General features: G+C 38.0%; 2 protein-coding genes across 5 annotated transcripts in view; both read right to left on the bottom strand.

Moving 5' to 3' along the window:
• Positions 1-2,254, bottom strand: part of rab18a (RAB18A, member RAS oncogene family) — an 83,739-nt gene extending 81,485 nt beyond the window's left edge. Inside the window, exons 1-2 of one of the 3 annotated variants that reach the window (XR_013783190.1) lie at positions 2,065-2,248; positions 1,776-1,831 (exon numbers count right to left, since the gene is read on the bottom strand). Coding sequence is in view for 2 of the 3 variants with exons in the window: in XM_079398433.1 (XP_079254559.1) it covers positions 1,776-1,831; positions 2,065-2,132 (124 nt within the window). In the remaining variant the exon portion in view is untranslated. Of the gene's footprint in view, positions 1-1,775; positions 1,832-2,064 lie in introns of all 3 variants that reach the window. The other 2 variants (XM_079398433.1, XM_079398434.1) reach the window with 2 other exon arrangements.
• A 492-nt stretch (positions 2,255-2,746) lies between these two features.
• Positions 2,747-16,433, bottom strand: part of afap1 (actin filament associated protein 1) — a 53,007-nt gene continuing 39,320 nt past the window's right edge. For both annotated transcript variants that reach the window (XM_079397913.1, XM_079397912.1), the window contains exons 7-17: positions 15,534-15,626; positions 14,692-14,767; positions 12,130-12,279; positions 9,097-9,308; positions 8,729-8,874; positions 7,755-7,872; positions 6,753-6,873; positions 6,089-6,253; positions 5,613-5,803; positions 5,322-5,486; positions 2,747-5,162 (exon numbers count right to left, since the gene is read on the bottom strand). In XM_079397913.1, coding sequence (XP_079254039.1) covers positions 5,136-5,162; positions 5,322-5,486; positions 5,613-5,803; positions 6,089-6,253; positions 6,753-6,873; positions 7,755-7,872; positions 8,729-8,874; positions 9,097-9,308; positions 12,130-12,279; positions 14,692-14,767; positions 15,534-15,626 — 1,464 coding nt within the window. In that variant the 3' untranslated portion in view covers positions 2,747-5,135. The remainder of the gene's footprint in view (positions 5,163-5,321; positions 5,487-5,612; positions 5,804-6,088; positions 6,254-6,752; positions 6,874-7,754; positions 7,873-8,728; positions 8,875-9,096; positions 9,309-12,129; positions 12,280-14,691; positions 14,768-15,533; positions 15,627-16,433) is intronic.

Here is a 16,433-nt window from a genome sequence, read left to right as displayed (position 1 = left end):
TTTTTACAAATGAGGACATCCTCAAAATAAGGTTTTGGGAGGTTTTGTCAGGTTTACACTGGGTACAAAAATGGTTACAAAATGTGTCCCCAAAAATGGTTACAACAGACAAACACCAACAAACACTAGCAAATGTAAATAATCAGGTGGAATATTCAAAAAGATTCACAAGCATATATGGAAATACAGTCTAGATGTTTTATGAGGATTATGATAAAACCATTCATATAGTGAGACAGATTTAATTTTTGATGGACCCAGATATTTGTCAGGAAACAAGCCCAGAGCGACTAAAGTTAGAAAGACCAGAATTTATAGCTGAATGGGGAATTGTGGGTTTATTACGTACAGATAAAAAGAAAATAGGACGACTCAACCACCTGTCTCATCACTCGGCAAAGCCACATCAATTACAAACATAAGTGATTTACATTCATAAAAGAAAAATGAAAGCATGTGTAAAGATGACAGGGGAATAAATCTCTCAGCACTCTGTGAATGAAAGATCAGGAGGCATGAAGTACTCCTGAATTTCAACATAGCACTGACAGATTTACCAGGGGAAGCCAAAGGAGGAGATCTGGACTTGTTTGGTTTGGACTGGGAGCTTTGAAAAGAAAACGACGGTCACATCAACACACGTCAACCTAAATGTCAAAGTAACGGCCACTGCTTTGAACAACTAATGAACTTCCACAACATACAGTATAAGGTAAAGTAACACTTTATCTTAAGGACCAGTTCTCACTATTAACTAGCTGCTTATTACTAACAAATCAGCTGTTCAACACATATTAATACCTTCATCTGCATGACTATATTTTATATCCCTTTATCCCACCCCATACCTAAACTGAAAAACTACCTTACAAACTATTAATAAGCACCAAATTTATAGCTAATGTAGTTAATAGTTATAGTGAGAATTGGTCCCCAGACTAAAGTGTGACCAGATTATACATTGATCTCCACTGTATAGACTCTAGTGAAGAAGTGCAGCTGTTAAACAGGATTTGACATGGATATATATACTTATCAAAATTAACAAATTTCTCTTATAGGTCCAGAATTTCAACAATGCAAGTAAAGCTGTTTTTCAAGTAAGACCAGCATAAGAGAAGCATGTGTGATTTACGTCAATGTGTCCTGTGATGGTTAGGTTTCTGTTTTAAAAAACTTAAAAACCAAGAAACTTCTCATGCTTACACAACACGTAATCTGCTATCTGTAAATTATTTTTAACCCATGCACAGAACTAGATGGCAAAGTTTGATAATCAATATGTAATACTGTATTTTGTAATATACTGTATATATAAGCCTATTTTTTTACATGTCAGTTTTCAGAAATTCAAAACACAATGTGACTGTCTGCTTTAGCTACAAAGGATGAGAATACGGCTGTGTTTAAATCTGGTTTTATATATTTTGGACCTCTCCCTGCTAAAAAGCAAACAAAACAATAGAAGCCCAATAGAAACCATCACAGAAATTCCAATGGTTTCCATTAAAATACCATTATAAACCAGTAGCTTTTTCCTGTAAAACAATTTCAGAATTCCTTTTTGTAGGTGTTTTGGGCATTTTTCCAATAGGATTTAACATCCCACCAATAGAATCCATCACATACCAGACACCATTATAGTTTCCATTAAAACCAATACAATTCCCATTATAACCATTAAATCCATTACATTTTCTATTGTGTTTTGGGCAGGGGTTTTTTCAGCAGGGCTATCAACATTACCTTAGTTATACATGATTTTACAGACTTACCGATTGTTGCACCAATTTCTGGGTCAAATGTATCATCTGTAAATCTCAAAAGAAGACTAAGAAAGAGAAGAGGGGAAAGAAAGGTGAATCAGAGACTTTCCGTCTTACTAGCAAATTATGACACACAAACACACATCTGCAAATGTGTTATTTGTGGTATGGGAAATTGACAAACATTCAGTGGTTGCTATCTAAAGCGAGGTCAGGTTGCTTTAATATAAGCAGCTATGTTGTTGTTGTTGTACCATCAGAAGACATCTATAAACTTCAAGTATCTTAAATCTCAAACCTGGATTTGCCCACTCCACTTTCTCCGATGATCAGTATTTTCAGAGTGGTCAAAATATCCTCATTCATGTTTTCTGAAATATGCCACTATGAGCAAAAATACTGTCGATATGAATAAAAATATAGAAAATGGAAACGCAAACTATTATTGGAGGGCCAAACGTTTCTCTTCTTCGGTAAAATCTATCGATGGTGGTAAACATCTGATAACGCTACTCTGCCATCTAGCGGAGGGTTATAATAATCGTTATCTTTATGCTAGACGCACAAATGGAAATCATTCAAATACATCTCTATACAATACATGTTAAAATCTTTATTTAAAAAAAACTCTGATTAGGCAATCTTGATAGCAATGAGTAAAGCAAGAGATACCACGTGACAAAACAATCTCAAAAGTCATAATTCCGAATAACATGATTGTTTTATCTTCTTACGCATGAGGTCGCCAGTGTTTTGTGTGAGTCACTGAATTTAATATGTTACCAGCCAGATTTAAAGGAAACTTTTAGATTCTTTGGCTAGATTAATGTGAAACAAAATTCAGGCTGTGTATTACTATAGTAAACTGCTGGAGTCAATCATAAGAGGGTCATTGTGATTGTATATCATTATGGTCTCACAAAAGAAATGTTGCCAGTTATGGTCTATCGTGAATTGTCAACACACAAGCAATTTTTTTTAAAAAGCAGTTTAATTATTTCTATGTACAGTCCTTTTGTTGCCAAGTTGACAACAGTCATCAGCAAAATAAAACAGAGTAATATCCATAAGGTGCAAAACAAACAATGGTGTCTTTGCTCCCACCCTCAAAGCAAAATGACATTTAAAGTTTTTCACATTCCTTTACTTTTGCAAAGTGAGGCTGAAAGCTGACTCAATCAAAAGGTTTTACTTTACTTTGTCAAATCAGAAAATCACTTTGACTACAGAATAGGCAGCTGTGCAGAAAGACTGAAGCATCTCATCTACTTTGAGCTGGAGACAAAGGTGACTTAATGTTGTCTTTTTACAAATATACTGATGCAAACATTCATCCAGTGCCGACTTTTACAAAATGACTGGACAAAAAAAACCTCTGACCTAAGCAGAAAATAATTATATTTACACAGCACTCTGCGTGTAGCATAGCTTGAAAATGTGTAGCTTCAAATCAAAAGCCAAACTTCACTGCACAATACACAAAGGCCTGGTTTCACAGACAGGGCTTAGACTAAGCCAGGATTAAATCATAGATCAATTAGGACATTTAAGCAATTTTTATAAACATGCTTAGAAAAAAACATTACTGGTGTGCATCTTGAGACAAAACAAAGGAACTGATTAACACTGATAAAGGCACTGTAAATTTCTTTCAGTTGAAACAGCTCAGAATTATATTTTAGTCTAGGACTAGGCTTAAGCCTTGTCTGTGAAACCAGGGGAAAGAGTTATAAATGTGCCTTGAACATTAATACAAAAGTCGGTCTAAATTAAGCACCAAGACTCCATAATCTGGCTGAATTAGGAGTGAACAGTTTAAGCATTTTCATGAAACAATTTTCAGTACATCAGGTGGCTGGACTTTGAGTGGTCAAAACAAAGCAGATTGCAGTCTGAACTCTTCTTTTGTTCACTTACAAGCTCTTACACCTGCACATGCACAGCTTAAGACTGCAAACTATAATGAACTTCACATATGCACGCTGTGTTATTTGTGTTAGCATACAGTACATGTATAACTGTCAGTGTATGATGCATTGCAGTGTTCTGGTGTTTCAGCTGTTTCAGTGCAGTGGTTGCAGTGTGTTCGGCAGAGGGGAAGTGTAGCGGTGCTTTCAGGCCCAGTTTCCAGAGCAGTCAGCGAGCAGAGGACCACACCCTGGCCTGAGCTGCCCTGTTCCCCATGGGCTGCTCTCACTATAGCCAAAAGTTTGGCCAGACCACTGGATTGAAAATAATGGGCCAGACATCGAGGAGGAGGAGAGGCTGGTAAAATACTTTCATACAGATTACACTTTTCTGTAAAGAACAAGCTCTGAATGATCACATTCTGTCATTTACATTTATCTTAAGACGTATTGTATATCCCGAAGCTGCTCTCTACAACTAGTGTGAAGCCCAATGAAAGGCATAACTAAATATCAACAGACAAACACAGAGTGGCTTATGTTTATTTAAACATTTACAAATAAATACTTGAAGATTTTGTCTTCCATTAATGGCTTCTTGTTGAAGAAAGAAACAGACTTTTATAGACTTTTAAGTGATTACCGACTGAGACCAGTGAGCTTTGCGCACAATATATTTAATCTGAGATGTTCTGTGTTCATGATAACATAAAATCATAAGAAAATTCTCTTTCCTCTAATGTTACACTACCATTCAAAAGTTTGGGGTCTCTTATGCTCGCCAAGGCTGCATTTATTTGATTTGAAATGGAGAAAAACAGTAACATTTTGAAATATTAGTACAATTTAAAAACAACTGCTTTCTGTTTTAATATTCTTATCAGAGAATAAGTGTCACATGACCCTTCAGGAATCATTCTATTATGCTGATTTGACACTCAAGAAACATCTGTTGTTATTATTATAAATGTTGAAAACAGTTGTGCTGCTGAATATTTTTGTGGAAACCATGCTACATTTTTTCAGGATTCCTTGATGAACAAAGTTTAAAAAAACAGCATTAATTTAAACTAAAAAAAAATGTTATCTTTGCTGTCACTTTAGATCAATTTCATGCATCCTTGCTGAATAAAAGTATCAGTTCCTTTCAAAAAATTATACTGACCCCCAAATTTTGAATGGTAGTGTATATAAATTTAGTTTTGTGGCTTTACTGTTGTCCTCTATATGACAAATTGCTTGAGTTTTTCCTCATTTGTAAGTTGCTTTAAAGTCAGATCATGAGCCAACGATAGTGCTATAATGATAAACAGCACCGGGCACCGGACTCAGTCAAGGTCTTCCAGAATTAATTCAGGAAAAGTGTGTCTATGGTTCAGTCAATTCAATTTCAACAGCACTTATATATGGACAAAATTAAATAAATAGATACAGCGAAAATTAAAAGTTGGTGGTAAAGAACTTATGTGCCAGACTTCATCTCCCATTCCTGCAAGAAAAGAGAATAGAATGAACTCACAGGGGTAAAATATGCACTGTAAACCTCTTAAAGTAAATGCAACTTTAGGATCATGCTTTTATATGAGACACGTTACCTGCAATTAATATCTAGTGTGATGAAGAAAATAAGTGTTATGTGGCTACTGACCTTGGCTTTCCTGAGGACGTGTCCTCGCACAGATGAGGCTTTCTGTTGTGTCTGATGCCGCAGCAGAGACGCGCTGTTGACTGGTAGAGAGCAGGTCTCAGTGTCACTGGTGTCACAGCTGGAAATGGGCGAGTTGTCCACCGTTCGCCTCATTAGCACTGGAGACTAAAAACAAACAAGACACATTTTGATACCTGCTTTGCTTTTATCACTAACAATGAAAGTGACACAACCCTACAGTTAGTATTACATCATGTCTATGTTAGAGAAATCGTTGCTGTTTTTCCAGACCTGTGGGCTTGAGCTGCCCGTTTTGGGTTCAATGGTCAGACCCAGGGTGACGCCTCCATTCAAGGCTTTCTTCAGACTCTCCTTCACCTCCGTCAGCTCCAGTTCCAGATTGACTCGTTCTCCCTCTTTTAGTTTGCATTCATCCTCTACTTTCTTAAGTCTCTCTGTCAAAGTTGCTTGAGAGCGCTTACCTGGATGAAATAAACACCGGGAGATGTTATAACTTTTTATTATTTTTCATTTTTCAGTATCCTTTAATGAATAGAAAGCTTACAAAACATCATTTATTTGAAATAGAAAACTTAAGTAACAAATGTCCTGTCACAATTTGATCAATTTATTCTTGCTTAATGTATTTATTACCTCAAACCTTTGAATGCTAGTGTAGAGATTTTTTCTTTTCTTTTCATGAACACTCTTATTTGTCATTGACACTGACAGATTCAATCAAACTTGAATCTTGTTGACTTCCTCACCTGTGTTGTTCTCTATAGCAGTGCGGAGGTCCTTCCGGTCTTTTTTCAGCTGGGTCAGGCGGTTTCGAATTTCCTGCTTCCTCTTCATTAGCTCCTCCTCTTTCGCTTGGAGTTTCTTGGCATCTGCCTCCACTCTGTTTTTCCCGTACTTATACTGATCCACACCTGCAAAGGTTAATGATGCATTATAATTAAAGTAAACCATTGTCAGAAAATCTTTCCATTTTTAACTTTTGGATTCAGTCTTTTCATCGCATTAAAGGTCTCTGAGACCCCAAACGCAGATTAAAAGGCAGACAGAATATACAGTATACCACATCCAAATATTTGCGAGTCCACACAAATGGCCACTGGATGTTTACGATGTCTGTGACTGACTGACTGCCTGTCTGAAATGGAATTTGGGGTAATTGAGTTTACAAAGGAGCATGTCAACAGATCCACTGCTGTCTAACAGCACTGCAATTTCCACATACCGGCATTCTCCACAAATCTGTGTGGCTTCTTTTTCCTTGAAAGAAATTAGTGGTGTAATAGCTAGGATAATGGATGCAGACTTAATGTCTGCTTAGTTTAGTTTCAGCCGTATGTCCACTTAAAAAAGAAAAAAGTAAGACTCATTTTGAGATTATCAGATGTGCTTTTATATGTTACAATCTCTTACTAGAGTTGTTGCGTTTCACTGGAACAGTGCTGCTGATTCCATTGGCCTTTTTGGGCTGGTTCTTGTCCAACTTCTGCTTTGCAGTGAACCCATTGGTGGTCAGGCCTTTCTTTCCCTTGAGCTGATTGGATGAAAGAAACGTACAAAAAAGGTGAAACTGATATGTGGGCTACTAACAAACATCTGATATTTAAAGACTTTGATTTCACTGTTAACACCTGTTACATTTTAAGGGTGTGATTTGTGATTTAGTTCTAAGATTACCACTTCATACAAATAATTTCACATAGTTTAGTTCTGCAAACCACATCTACCAAACCACACATGTTGCTTGAGGGGACATTTTCTTTTAGTTATACTATAGCTGGCCGCAACCCTTTTTTCAATCCTTGGCCTATAAAATGTATCCTAGAGTGAACTAAGGCTTCAGTAAATTCATTCAAGGCCATGGCCATACAGACATGGATATTATATAGATCAAAAGCATTCATTTCTGGAGCTGGGTGGTCCACAATGCATGCACTATGCTGTGTGTTTATTTCCATTCTGTGTTTGTTAATATTAACTGAAAATACAAATCTGATACAGATATCCATTGTTTGAGATATACTGAGTTAGCCTTGGTTAGTCACCTGATTAGTGTTAGTATTAGCAGCTGAGGGAGAGGAGGAAGAGGACAGAGATTTGGTGGAGAGCGGTGTGTTGTAATGCCCTGTGGAAGATGACTGCGAGCGGATGGATTTGGGAAAGTAGCGGGCTGCTAGTTTGGGGGAGGGCATGTTTTCATAAAGGTCTGTATTCTCATAATGAGACTCTTCTTTCCAACGACGGCCCCCTGAAGCTGGGGAGGAGTAGTGCGCATTTGGTACCTTCCGTATCGCAAGCGTGCAAGCAAGAGAAGAGCCATTAGGAAAGAAAAAGTGGATCAGGAAGAGAGGAGTTGGGCAGGATCAGAAAAAAAGGTGAGAATTTAATGGGTTTAAAATTTGTTCATTTGCTTACCGATCCATTGATGCAGGGCACATCATCATAATGCAGAGCGACCCCTGTGGGACAGGCGTAACCATTGACCGGGTTATCAAGGTATGGGTTTGGAGAAATTGCACGCTTACTGGTGAAACTGTGAACACATACATAAATTCATTACTACATATACAAAAGTCACACAAAGAACTTAAACACTAACTTTTTAACAGTAGTGTTGGGAAAGATATTTCAAAATGTATAGTTTCATGACAGATAAAAACAATGATAATTTTGATTGCTTCCATTGTCCTCATTTGTAAGTTGCTTTGGGAAAAAGTGTCTGCTAAATGACTAAATGTAAATGTAACATAATATATAACATTGTAATATATTAAATTAATTGTATAAATATTTTATATTTTTATATGAAGATGCAAATGCAGGGCAGGAAGCTTTTGCCCAACGATACGATTTATTCAGTTGTTAATCAGTTCTTAATGAACTGGCTTATTTCCATGAACACAAACGAACCAGTTCAGTAAAATGAATCAGACTACATACTACAATGCTAAATACTGTGGAAGAGAGTGTTCAAGAGAGCTTGATTAAAGCTCAAATGGCTGTAAAGCTGTTTGCAATACAGTTTTGAAAAAAAATATACTACTATACCCCTATGTGTTGAAAAATTTATTTATTTAGTTTAGTTATTATAGAAAAAGTGATAACATTTTATTATAAGGAGCAGTCCTCACTATTAACTAGTTGCTTATTAGCATGCCTATTACTAGCATATTGGCTGTTTATTAGTACTTATAAAGCACATATTAATGCCTTATTCTGCATGATCATATTTTAGATCCTTAATCCTTCCTAAACTTAACTACTTTACTAACTATTAATAAGCAGCAAATAAGGAGGCTGTTCAGGGAAATCTATGTGTTCCCTATAGTGTTACCGAAAAAGTTACTGGCATGCTAATAAAACATTTTTTAGCAGTACTGGGTTCTCACCAAAATGACTGCTTGGCTAGCTGAATGACATTAGCAGTGGTTTCGACGTCAATGTAATCATAGTGCAGTGCAGCAGGATCTGTTGTGGAGCCCGTTTCGGCCAGCAAAACCCCCAGCCACCTTCCCATACTCTCAGAGGAGGAGGCCTGATGGGAAAAAGAGTGAGGAAAGATGCAACGAATGAGTGTCAGTGGAATATGAGACAAATAAAGCACTAATCTATGCAATCTCTGCGAATCCACTCTACACATGATACAGCAGTGACATCATTACGAAAGCAAGCCAACCCAATCCATCTAATCCCTGCCCTGAGGTCCTGTCTCAGACACATTAATTGCCCCGCAAGAGCTGAGGGACTTGGCACGTACCTCCAGAACAGCCACCTCCTGTCCGTTGCGCAGCAGACGGAAGGCAAAGGGATGTTTGGAGTCCAGCCCTGGAATGACCTCACACCCCCGCAGCGGCAGAGAGGCCATGTGTGTCTTCAGATCTGCCCGGTCCTTGTGCAGCAACAGCTGGTTGTCTTTTAGCTGGCACCAGCGCTCTCTCCAGCGGTTATTGGACAGCACGTTCAGATAGCCTGTTAATGTAGGATTGGGCCAAGAGATTTATATTACAGCCAACAGACAGAACCACACACAAGCAGAAAACGTGTAAAAGTGTTGATGACAGGGTTGGGGGAAGAATCATTTAAAATTTTTGCCAATAGTTCTTTTTTTTTTTCATGTTAATATTTTAAAAATTTTCTATTTAAATATATTTTTTAAATTGTTTAAACTAATTTTTCAGCAACCATTACTCCAGTCTTCAGTGTCACATGATCCTTCAGAAATCATTCTAATATGCTGATTTGGTGTTCAAGAAACATTTCTTATTATTATCTATGTTGAAAACTGTTTAAAACTGCTGAAGATGATGAATAGAAAATTCAAAAGAACAGCATTTATTTGAAATAGAAAAACCGTAGTTTTAAACAGTAGTGTATTTGCGCAAAGCACAATCGAGATCAAACCAATTGGAATACATCACAGTTAAATAAAAAACAACTATACAGATAAACAGAAAGAATAACAATATCATAATACTGTTAGCCCATACTGATGCAGTATCATATGTGACCCTGGTCCACAAAACAAAAAGTAGCATGGTTATATTTGTAGCAATAGCCAAAAATCATTAGGATATTAAGTAAAGATCATGTTCCATGAAGATATTTTGTAAATTTACTATCAAAAATACACTCACTGGCCACTTTATTAGGTACACCTGTTCAATTGCTTGGAAACACAAATTGCTAATCAGCCAATCACATGGCAGCAACTGTGGTGAAGACGACTTGCTGAAGTTCAAACCGAGCATCAGAATGGGGAAGAAAGGGGATTTAAGTGACTTTGAACGTGGAATGGTTGTTGGTGCCAGACGGGCTGGTCTGAGTATTTCAAAAACTGCTGATCTACTGGGATTTTCGCACAAAACCATCTCTAGGGTTTACAGAGAATGGTCCGAAAGAGAGAAAATATCCAGTGAGCGGCAGTTGTGTGGACGAAAATGCCTTGTTGATGTCAGGTGTCAGAGGAGAATGAGCACACTGGTTACAGATGATAGATAGGCAAGAGTAACTCAAATAACCACTTGTTACAACCAAGGTATGCAGAATACCATCTCTGAACGCACAACACGTCAAACCCTGAAGCAGATGGGTTACAGCAGAAGACCACACCGGGTGCCGCTCCTGTCAGCTAAGAACAGGAAACGGAGGCTACAATTCGCACAGGCTCATCAAAATTGGACAATAGAAGATTGGAAAAACGTTGCCTGGTCTGATGAGTCTCGATTTCTGCTGCAACATTCAGATGGTAGGGTCAGAATTTGGCATAAAGAACATGAAAGCATGAATCCATCCTGCCGTGTCTCAACGGGTCAGGCTGGTGGTGGTGGTGTAATGGTGTGGGGGAAATTTTCTTGGCACACTTTGGGCCCCTTAGTACCAATTGAGCATCGTTTAAACGCCACAGCCTACCTGAGTATCGTTGCTGACCATGTCCATCCCTTTATGACTACAGTCATCTTCTGATGGCTACTTCCAGCAGGATAATGCACCATGTCACAAAGCTCAAATCATCTCAGACTGGTTTCTTGAACATGACAATGAGGTCACGTTACTCAAATGGCCTCCACAGTCACCAGATCTCAATCCAATAGAGCACCTTTGGGATGTGGTGGAACGGGAGATTCACATCATGGATGTGCAGCCAACAAATCTGCAGCAACTGCGTGATGCTATCATGTCAATATGGACCAAGATCTCTGAGGAATGTTTCCAACACCTTGTTGAATCTATGCCACGAAGAATTAAGGCAGTTCTGAAGGCAAAAGGGGGTCCAGCCTGGTACTAGCAAGGTGTACCTAATAAAGTGGCCAGTGAGTGTATATCAAAACTCAATTTTTGATTAGTAATATGCATTGCTAAGAACTTAATTTGGACAAGTTTAAATGCGATTTTCTCAATATTTAAATTTTTTTGCACCTTCAGATTCCAGATATTCAAATAGTTGTATCTCTGCCAACTATCTTCCTATCTTAACAAACCATACATCAATGGAAAGCTTATTTATTCAGCTTTCAGATGATAAATAAGTCCAGGGTCACATATTGTCCGGGCCTTGCTTCTGCTACTTTGGTCATTAAATAGACATTGCATTATCTAACTAAAGTGATTTGCTGAATTTTTAGGACTGGTAATCGAATTTTGAGATAAAAATATAAACAGAACCACAGCCAGGAAATTGAATGCTTCATTAACATGATTCACAGGCTGTCAATCACTAATGTTAGGACTATCAACCTCTCTCGGGTGATGACAATGGCAAAAATCTAGGTATTATGTGGTTGAGGAGCAAGACAATCCTTTGTTTGGGTAATGTGTTTAGGTACCGGAGAAAGAAAAAAACCCAGATGGAAAAAACTAGACAGAGTTTTGGCTGCATATCTGAGAGGATGAAAACAATAGGAGCTGCCCAAAACAGATAAAACTAAATCCTGAAATATGCAATAAAAAAGCCTTGATATTTACTACCTTTATCTGTCACTATAGATATTACAGATATTATTTAGTGATTGACTTCAGTTACTTGTTCATACAGGTATTATTCTACCTGTTCATGTTTGTATAGGGCATTCTAAAATTAGTACTTTTATTCAGCAAGGATGACATTTCAAAATACATTAAAATGAAAAGTTATTATTAAAAAAAGTTTTTATAAACTGTTTTTACTGTATTTTTGATCAAATAAATGCAGACTTTATAAGCATCAGAAGCCTCTTTCAAAAATGTTTTAAATCTTACCAACCCCAAACTTTTGATTGGTAATGTATATCAAAATGGTATTGCAGTCGCTCACCACACGTTGGGACATCCTCCTCCGCCGATGAGGTCTGTTCATCTGTAGATGGTTTTTTCTTGCCCAGGCTTATGATTTTAGTGATTTTCTTTCCAGTCACACGTCCCACGGTGCCTTTCTGCTCTGATTTAGAATTCTTCTTGCCTTTGGCTGCAAAAAAAAGCAAATTAGTCAGAGTGTGAAATATATGTATGGGATTTTATATAAGTAATATTATACAGATATGCTAGTTATCTAGGAACCCGTTGGTGTTGCAACTATAACAAGGGGTGGGTTTGGAAAATATTTTGTTTGTGGGGTGGATTTGGTGAGAAAAAACTGAATTATGGAAAATGACAAATGGCAATCTGTTCACTTTAAAATGTTAGTAATTTAGGCCAGAGAGTAAGAGGCTGAACTGACAATGACAGGACATGTCTTCAGACTTTTAATCCAAATCCTAAACAGTGCATGAAACCAACTTCGTTCTTCTCCAAGTTTTTTGGATACTTTTATCTGAGGATTGTGGTCTGTGGTTAATGGTTAATGGTATTGTAAGAAACAAAAGGTCTAGAAAAAACAAACTTAAACATTGAAAGTAAAAGGACACACTGTGGAAAACCGTTCAGGTCACATCCTATTCCAAACCAATGGTGGACAATGTGAGCAAACTAGCAGTTTGGGATCTGGACTGGGTTAAAATGTGTAAGACACAACAGCACAACAAATTAAAGGCTTTTCTTGTTCTCAAAAGGCCTACATCAAAAACAGCTTACAAGGACAAAGAAAACATATAAAGACACAGTGAAACTCTTGATCTTCTGGCCTGACTTGGTCCAAGCACCACTGCAGAAGATTAAACCTTAGTTGGCGACTCCTTTAATTAAAGCTAAGCCCATCTGAACCCGGAGTCTTCTAAAGTTTCTCTGTCTCTGCAAAGCAGCCTCAGGCATGAGGCAAAACCCAGAGCCACAGATGCAAAACCATTGGCCCTTAAAGGACCTATACAGACATAGTTCTTCATTTTATCATGAGGGAAAATTCTGCGATCAGGCTAATATGATTTCACAGCGTCTCAGCACTTACGACATCTGGAAAGAATATGACGAATCTGCATGGTTCTTTTAAATTTGTGTTCCATCTTTCATTAAATAAGTGCAGTAGATGGCTGCTGGTGTTGTGTAAAGATATCTAAGGTGCTATCAGACAGACACAGAGGAGATCAGATAGAAATGGTTCATGTTTCTGCTGCCAAGAAATAGAGCCGTGCATTTCGGCCTTAAAAAAGCTGACTTTTTTAAGCTTCTAGGGCCGGGCTTCGGGCCAATTTCCACGTCATAGTTCAGGCCTCGGGCCTGTTTTGGGTTTCTCCTTATTTTTATATTGTAGACATCCATCGATTAGTGATGAAAAAAATTACCACGGTGGTGGAAACAACATGAGACTGTGCGCAAGTGACTTCAGCGCAGCTGAATAGTTCTCCGTTCATATGCATGCAATAGGCTAAAGCTTGCTGCAAAACCCCAGCAAACATAACCATGAATGTAGTATAAACTGTTTCAGGAGAAGGGGGAAAAAAAAGACGCGCTCGGGTCGGATTTGGGCCGGTAATTCTGATAAACTGTCGGACGTGGGCCGGGCTAGGGCCTGAGTGGCTCAGGCCAGGGCCGGGCTAGGGCCTAAATTTGAGGCCCGTGCAGGGCTCTACCAAGAAATGCTTCCCTAATTTTTAAAACTTTCTCAATACCTTTCCATAACCTTACACTTTTACAGGAATTATTATAAGACATCAGCCTTTGTTTATCTGTAGTTTTATCAGAGGCCATAACTCATGTGAAATCAGCACAGCAGTTACTGCGGCTTGTGGCCGTGATGCTGAGCTATCAATCATATGGGATTGCAGATGCACAGGTTTTGGATTCCACTCAAATTAGGCAATTTTTCACCAACACATCTGAGGCAAGGCAGTCTCAAATTGAAAAAAAAGAAACATTTCCACAGACCTGAAACAGATGTCCTGAAAAATTCAATCCCAGATCGAGACAGCGTGGTGTAAATACTAGATAAATAATCCTATTAGATTATTTAAGAAGGGTCTCCTTGCCCTAATTTTGCCGTTGTTCAAACAATGGAATTGTTCGAGTCAAATAAACATCCACTTTATGGGATTAAATTTGTTCTGTTTTTTACTCTGTTGTTTTACTAAATTTGTTTTCTTAACCAAAAAGTTCACTTCATGAATTAAAACACTAACAAATGTGTGTTTTTGTTAATTTCTTTTTTAAATACAGTGATTTTATCTAGTAATTGACAGGTTTCCAAGCACACTTCCGCAGTCAAAAACAACAATTGATTAAATCAAAAGATTAACAAATTGATGCTGAAAATGTTTATTATTATTTAAATATTACTGTATCAACTTATCAAATACTAACCAAACACTGAATCAAATATTTTGGACAGACAGCTATAGATAGATTAGCTTCTTACCACTTTTAGTGTATGCCACAAAATACTCTTCCTTTATATAAAGAAACTCTCCAATGATATGGACCAAAAAAAGGACTGAACATAAAAACTCACCTGGATCTTTGCCATCTGAGATGCCATTTTCATGACAGGGCTCTCCATCTGAACTGGGTCGATCACAGGACAGCTTCTGCAAAACAAGAGTTAGGTTACAGGTATGCTTGCAGTTACAGAGAAAACACGTATTTCAGCAGAAGAATGAACACTCAACGACACAAATAACAGTGGATTCATTGTTAAATTTAATGATAAATTGTTTATAGACAGACACAAATAAATAAATACAAAGAGTATAGAATACTAAAGTCCATACACTTAAACCTCTGCAGTCTACCCAAACAAACCTCGAAGCGCATCTGTTTTGCATTAAGTGTGAATAATTAGACTAGGCTCATGCATGCTGTGCCAGTTTAAGAGGTTTGACATTAAACCCCCTTTAGATCTGTCTTAAAAACAGCACACACACATAAACAAGTGCAACATGTGCACGCTGCAAAAATAATGCTGCAGCATAGTGCATATTAAAGAATGTGTTCTAAAAAATGATAAGATCACAGTTCCTCCCACACCTATTTAACCTCGCCAGCAACACACATCCGTAGCAAGATGGAATTTGGTATACATATGCAGCTTTTATAGCCCCCCATGCCCTTGGCAGCAGAGCCACTGTGCAGGAACACAGAGAGGAGGCGCCTGTGCAGGGTACTGAGGTGTGGTGAAGTTGGCAAGCATGCAAACAGCCACACAGTCTCACAAACCTGCATGTAGGTAGACAAGCATGTACACTGCAGGCATAGCAAATCCATAAACCCACAACCACCCACACATACACACACACACACACACACACACACACACACTAACTACTGTAGATAAATAGAATTATGAATTCGAACCTTTTCCAGCTCTGCTTTGTGAACAGGGGAACCAGAGCCAGCTCTGTCATAGTCCACCACTCCATTTCCATTACAGCAGACTTCCTTCATCACCTTAAAGAAACCACAGAACAAAAAGTTAAAGTGCAAAATAACAGGCAGAATTTTGATATTTCACAATATCCCTCAATATCTAATTTTTAATTGTTTCATTATAGATACTGATAAATTTCTCGAAAAAGATGACATTTCTTACACTTTTGGGTTCCCACACTTTTGCCCAATCTGCAATTAAGGTATTCCACTCTCAAAGATCAATTTAGCTGATATATTTTTATATCAATAAATACAGCTAGAAAACAAATGACAAACTAGATAAATTTCCTTAGACCTATTAAAAAAGAGCAATTTTCTAGTGAATATATTTTTACAATTTGATTTGATAATATATGACTTTTCCAAGACTTCGTTATTTCATTCGATTTTTTTTTTTTCATGATTTTTCCAAGCCTCCCAATCAAACAGATGCCACAAACTCTCCACCACCTCCACGTTCTGCCATGCACATGCGCTCAAATGGATTGGGCACGTCACATGCAGCTGAAAGTGCAGCTGGAAGGCTGTTACATGCGTCATTGCTCTCGTGGCTGTCTATGCGCTGTGCAGTGGCTCTGTGTGAATGAGATATCCAGAGATCTCCAGACTGCACAGACTCCTTGCCGCCACATATGAGCGTGACCTCACATTACCTGGGGGTAACATCCAAAAAAACCCATAACCATTGGTCTCGAGTGAACAAAGAGAGGAGCTCACCTTTACACACCCCCTTCCCAAACCGCCCTCATGCCAAAGACCAAAATATAACCAAATATCCTTTTCGTTGAGCTCCTCTGAGCATCGTAACTTGACGCAGCACGTTGG

Source organism: Barbus barbus (genome assembly GCF_936440315.1).
Source record: "Barbus barbus genome assembly, chromosome: 38".
In the NCBI taxonomy this organism is placed as follows: domain Eukaryota; kingdom Metazoa; phylum Chordata; class Actinopteri; order Cypriniformes; family Cyprinidae; genus Barbus; species Barbus barbus.
This window is presented reverse-complemented; position numbering and strand designations above follow the sequence as displayed.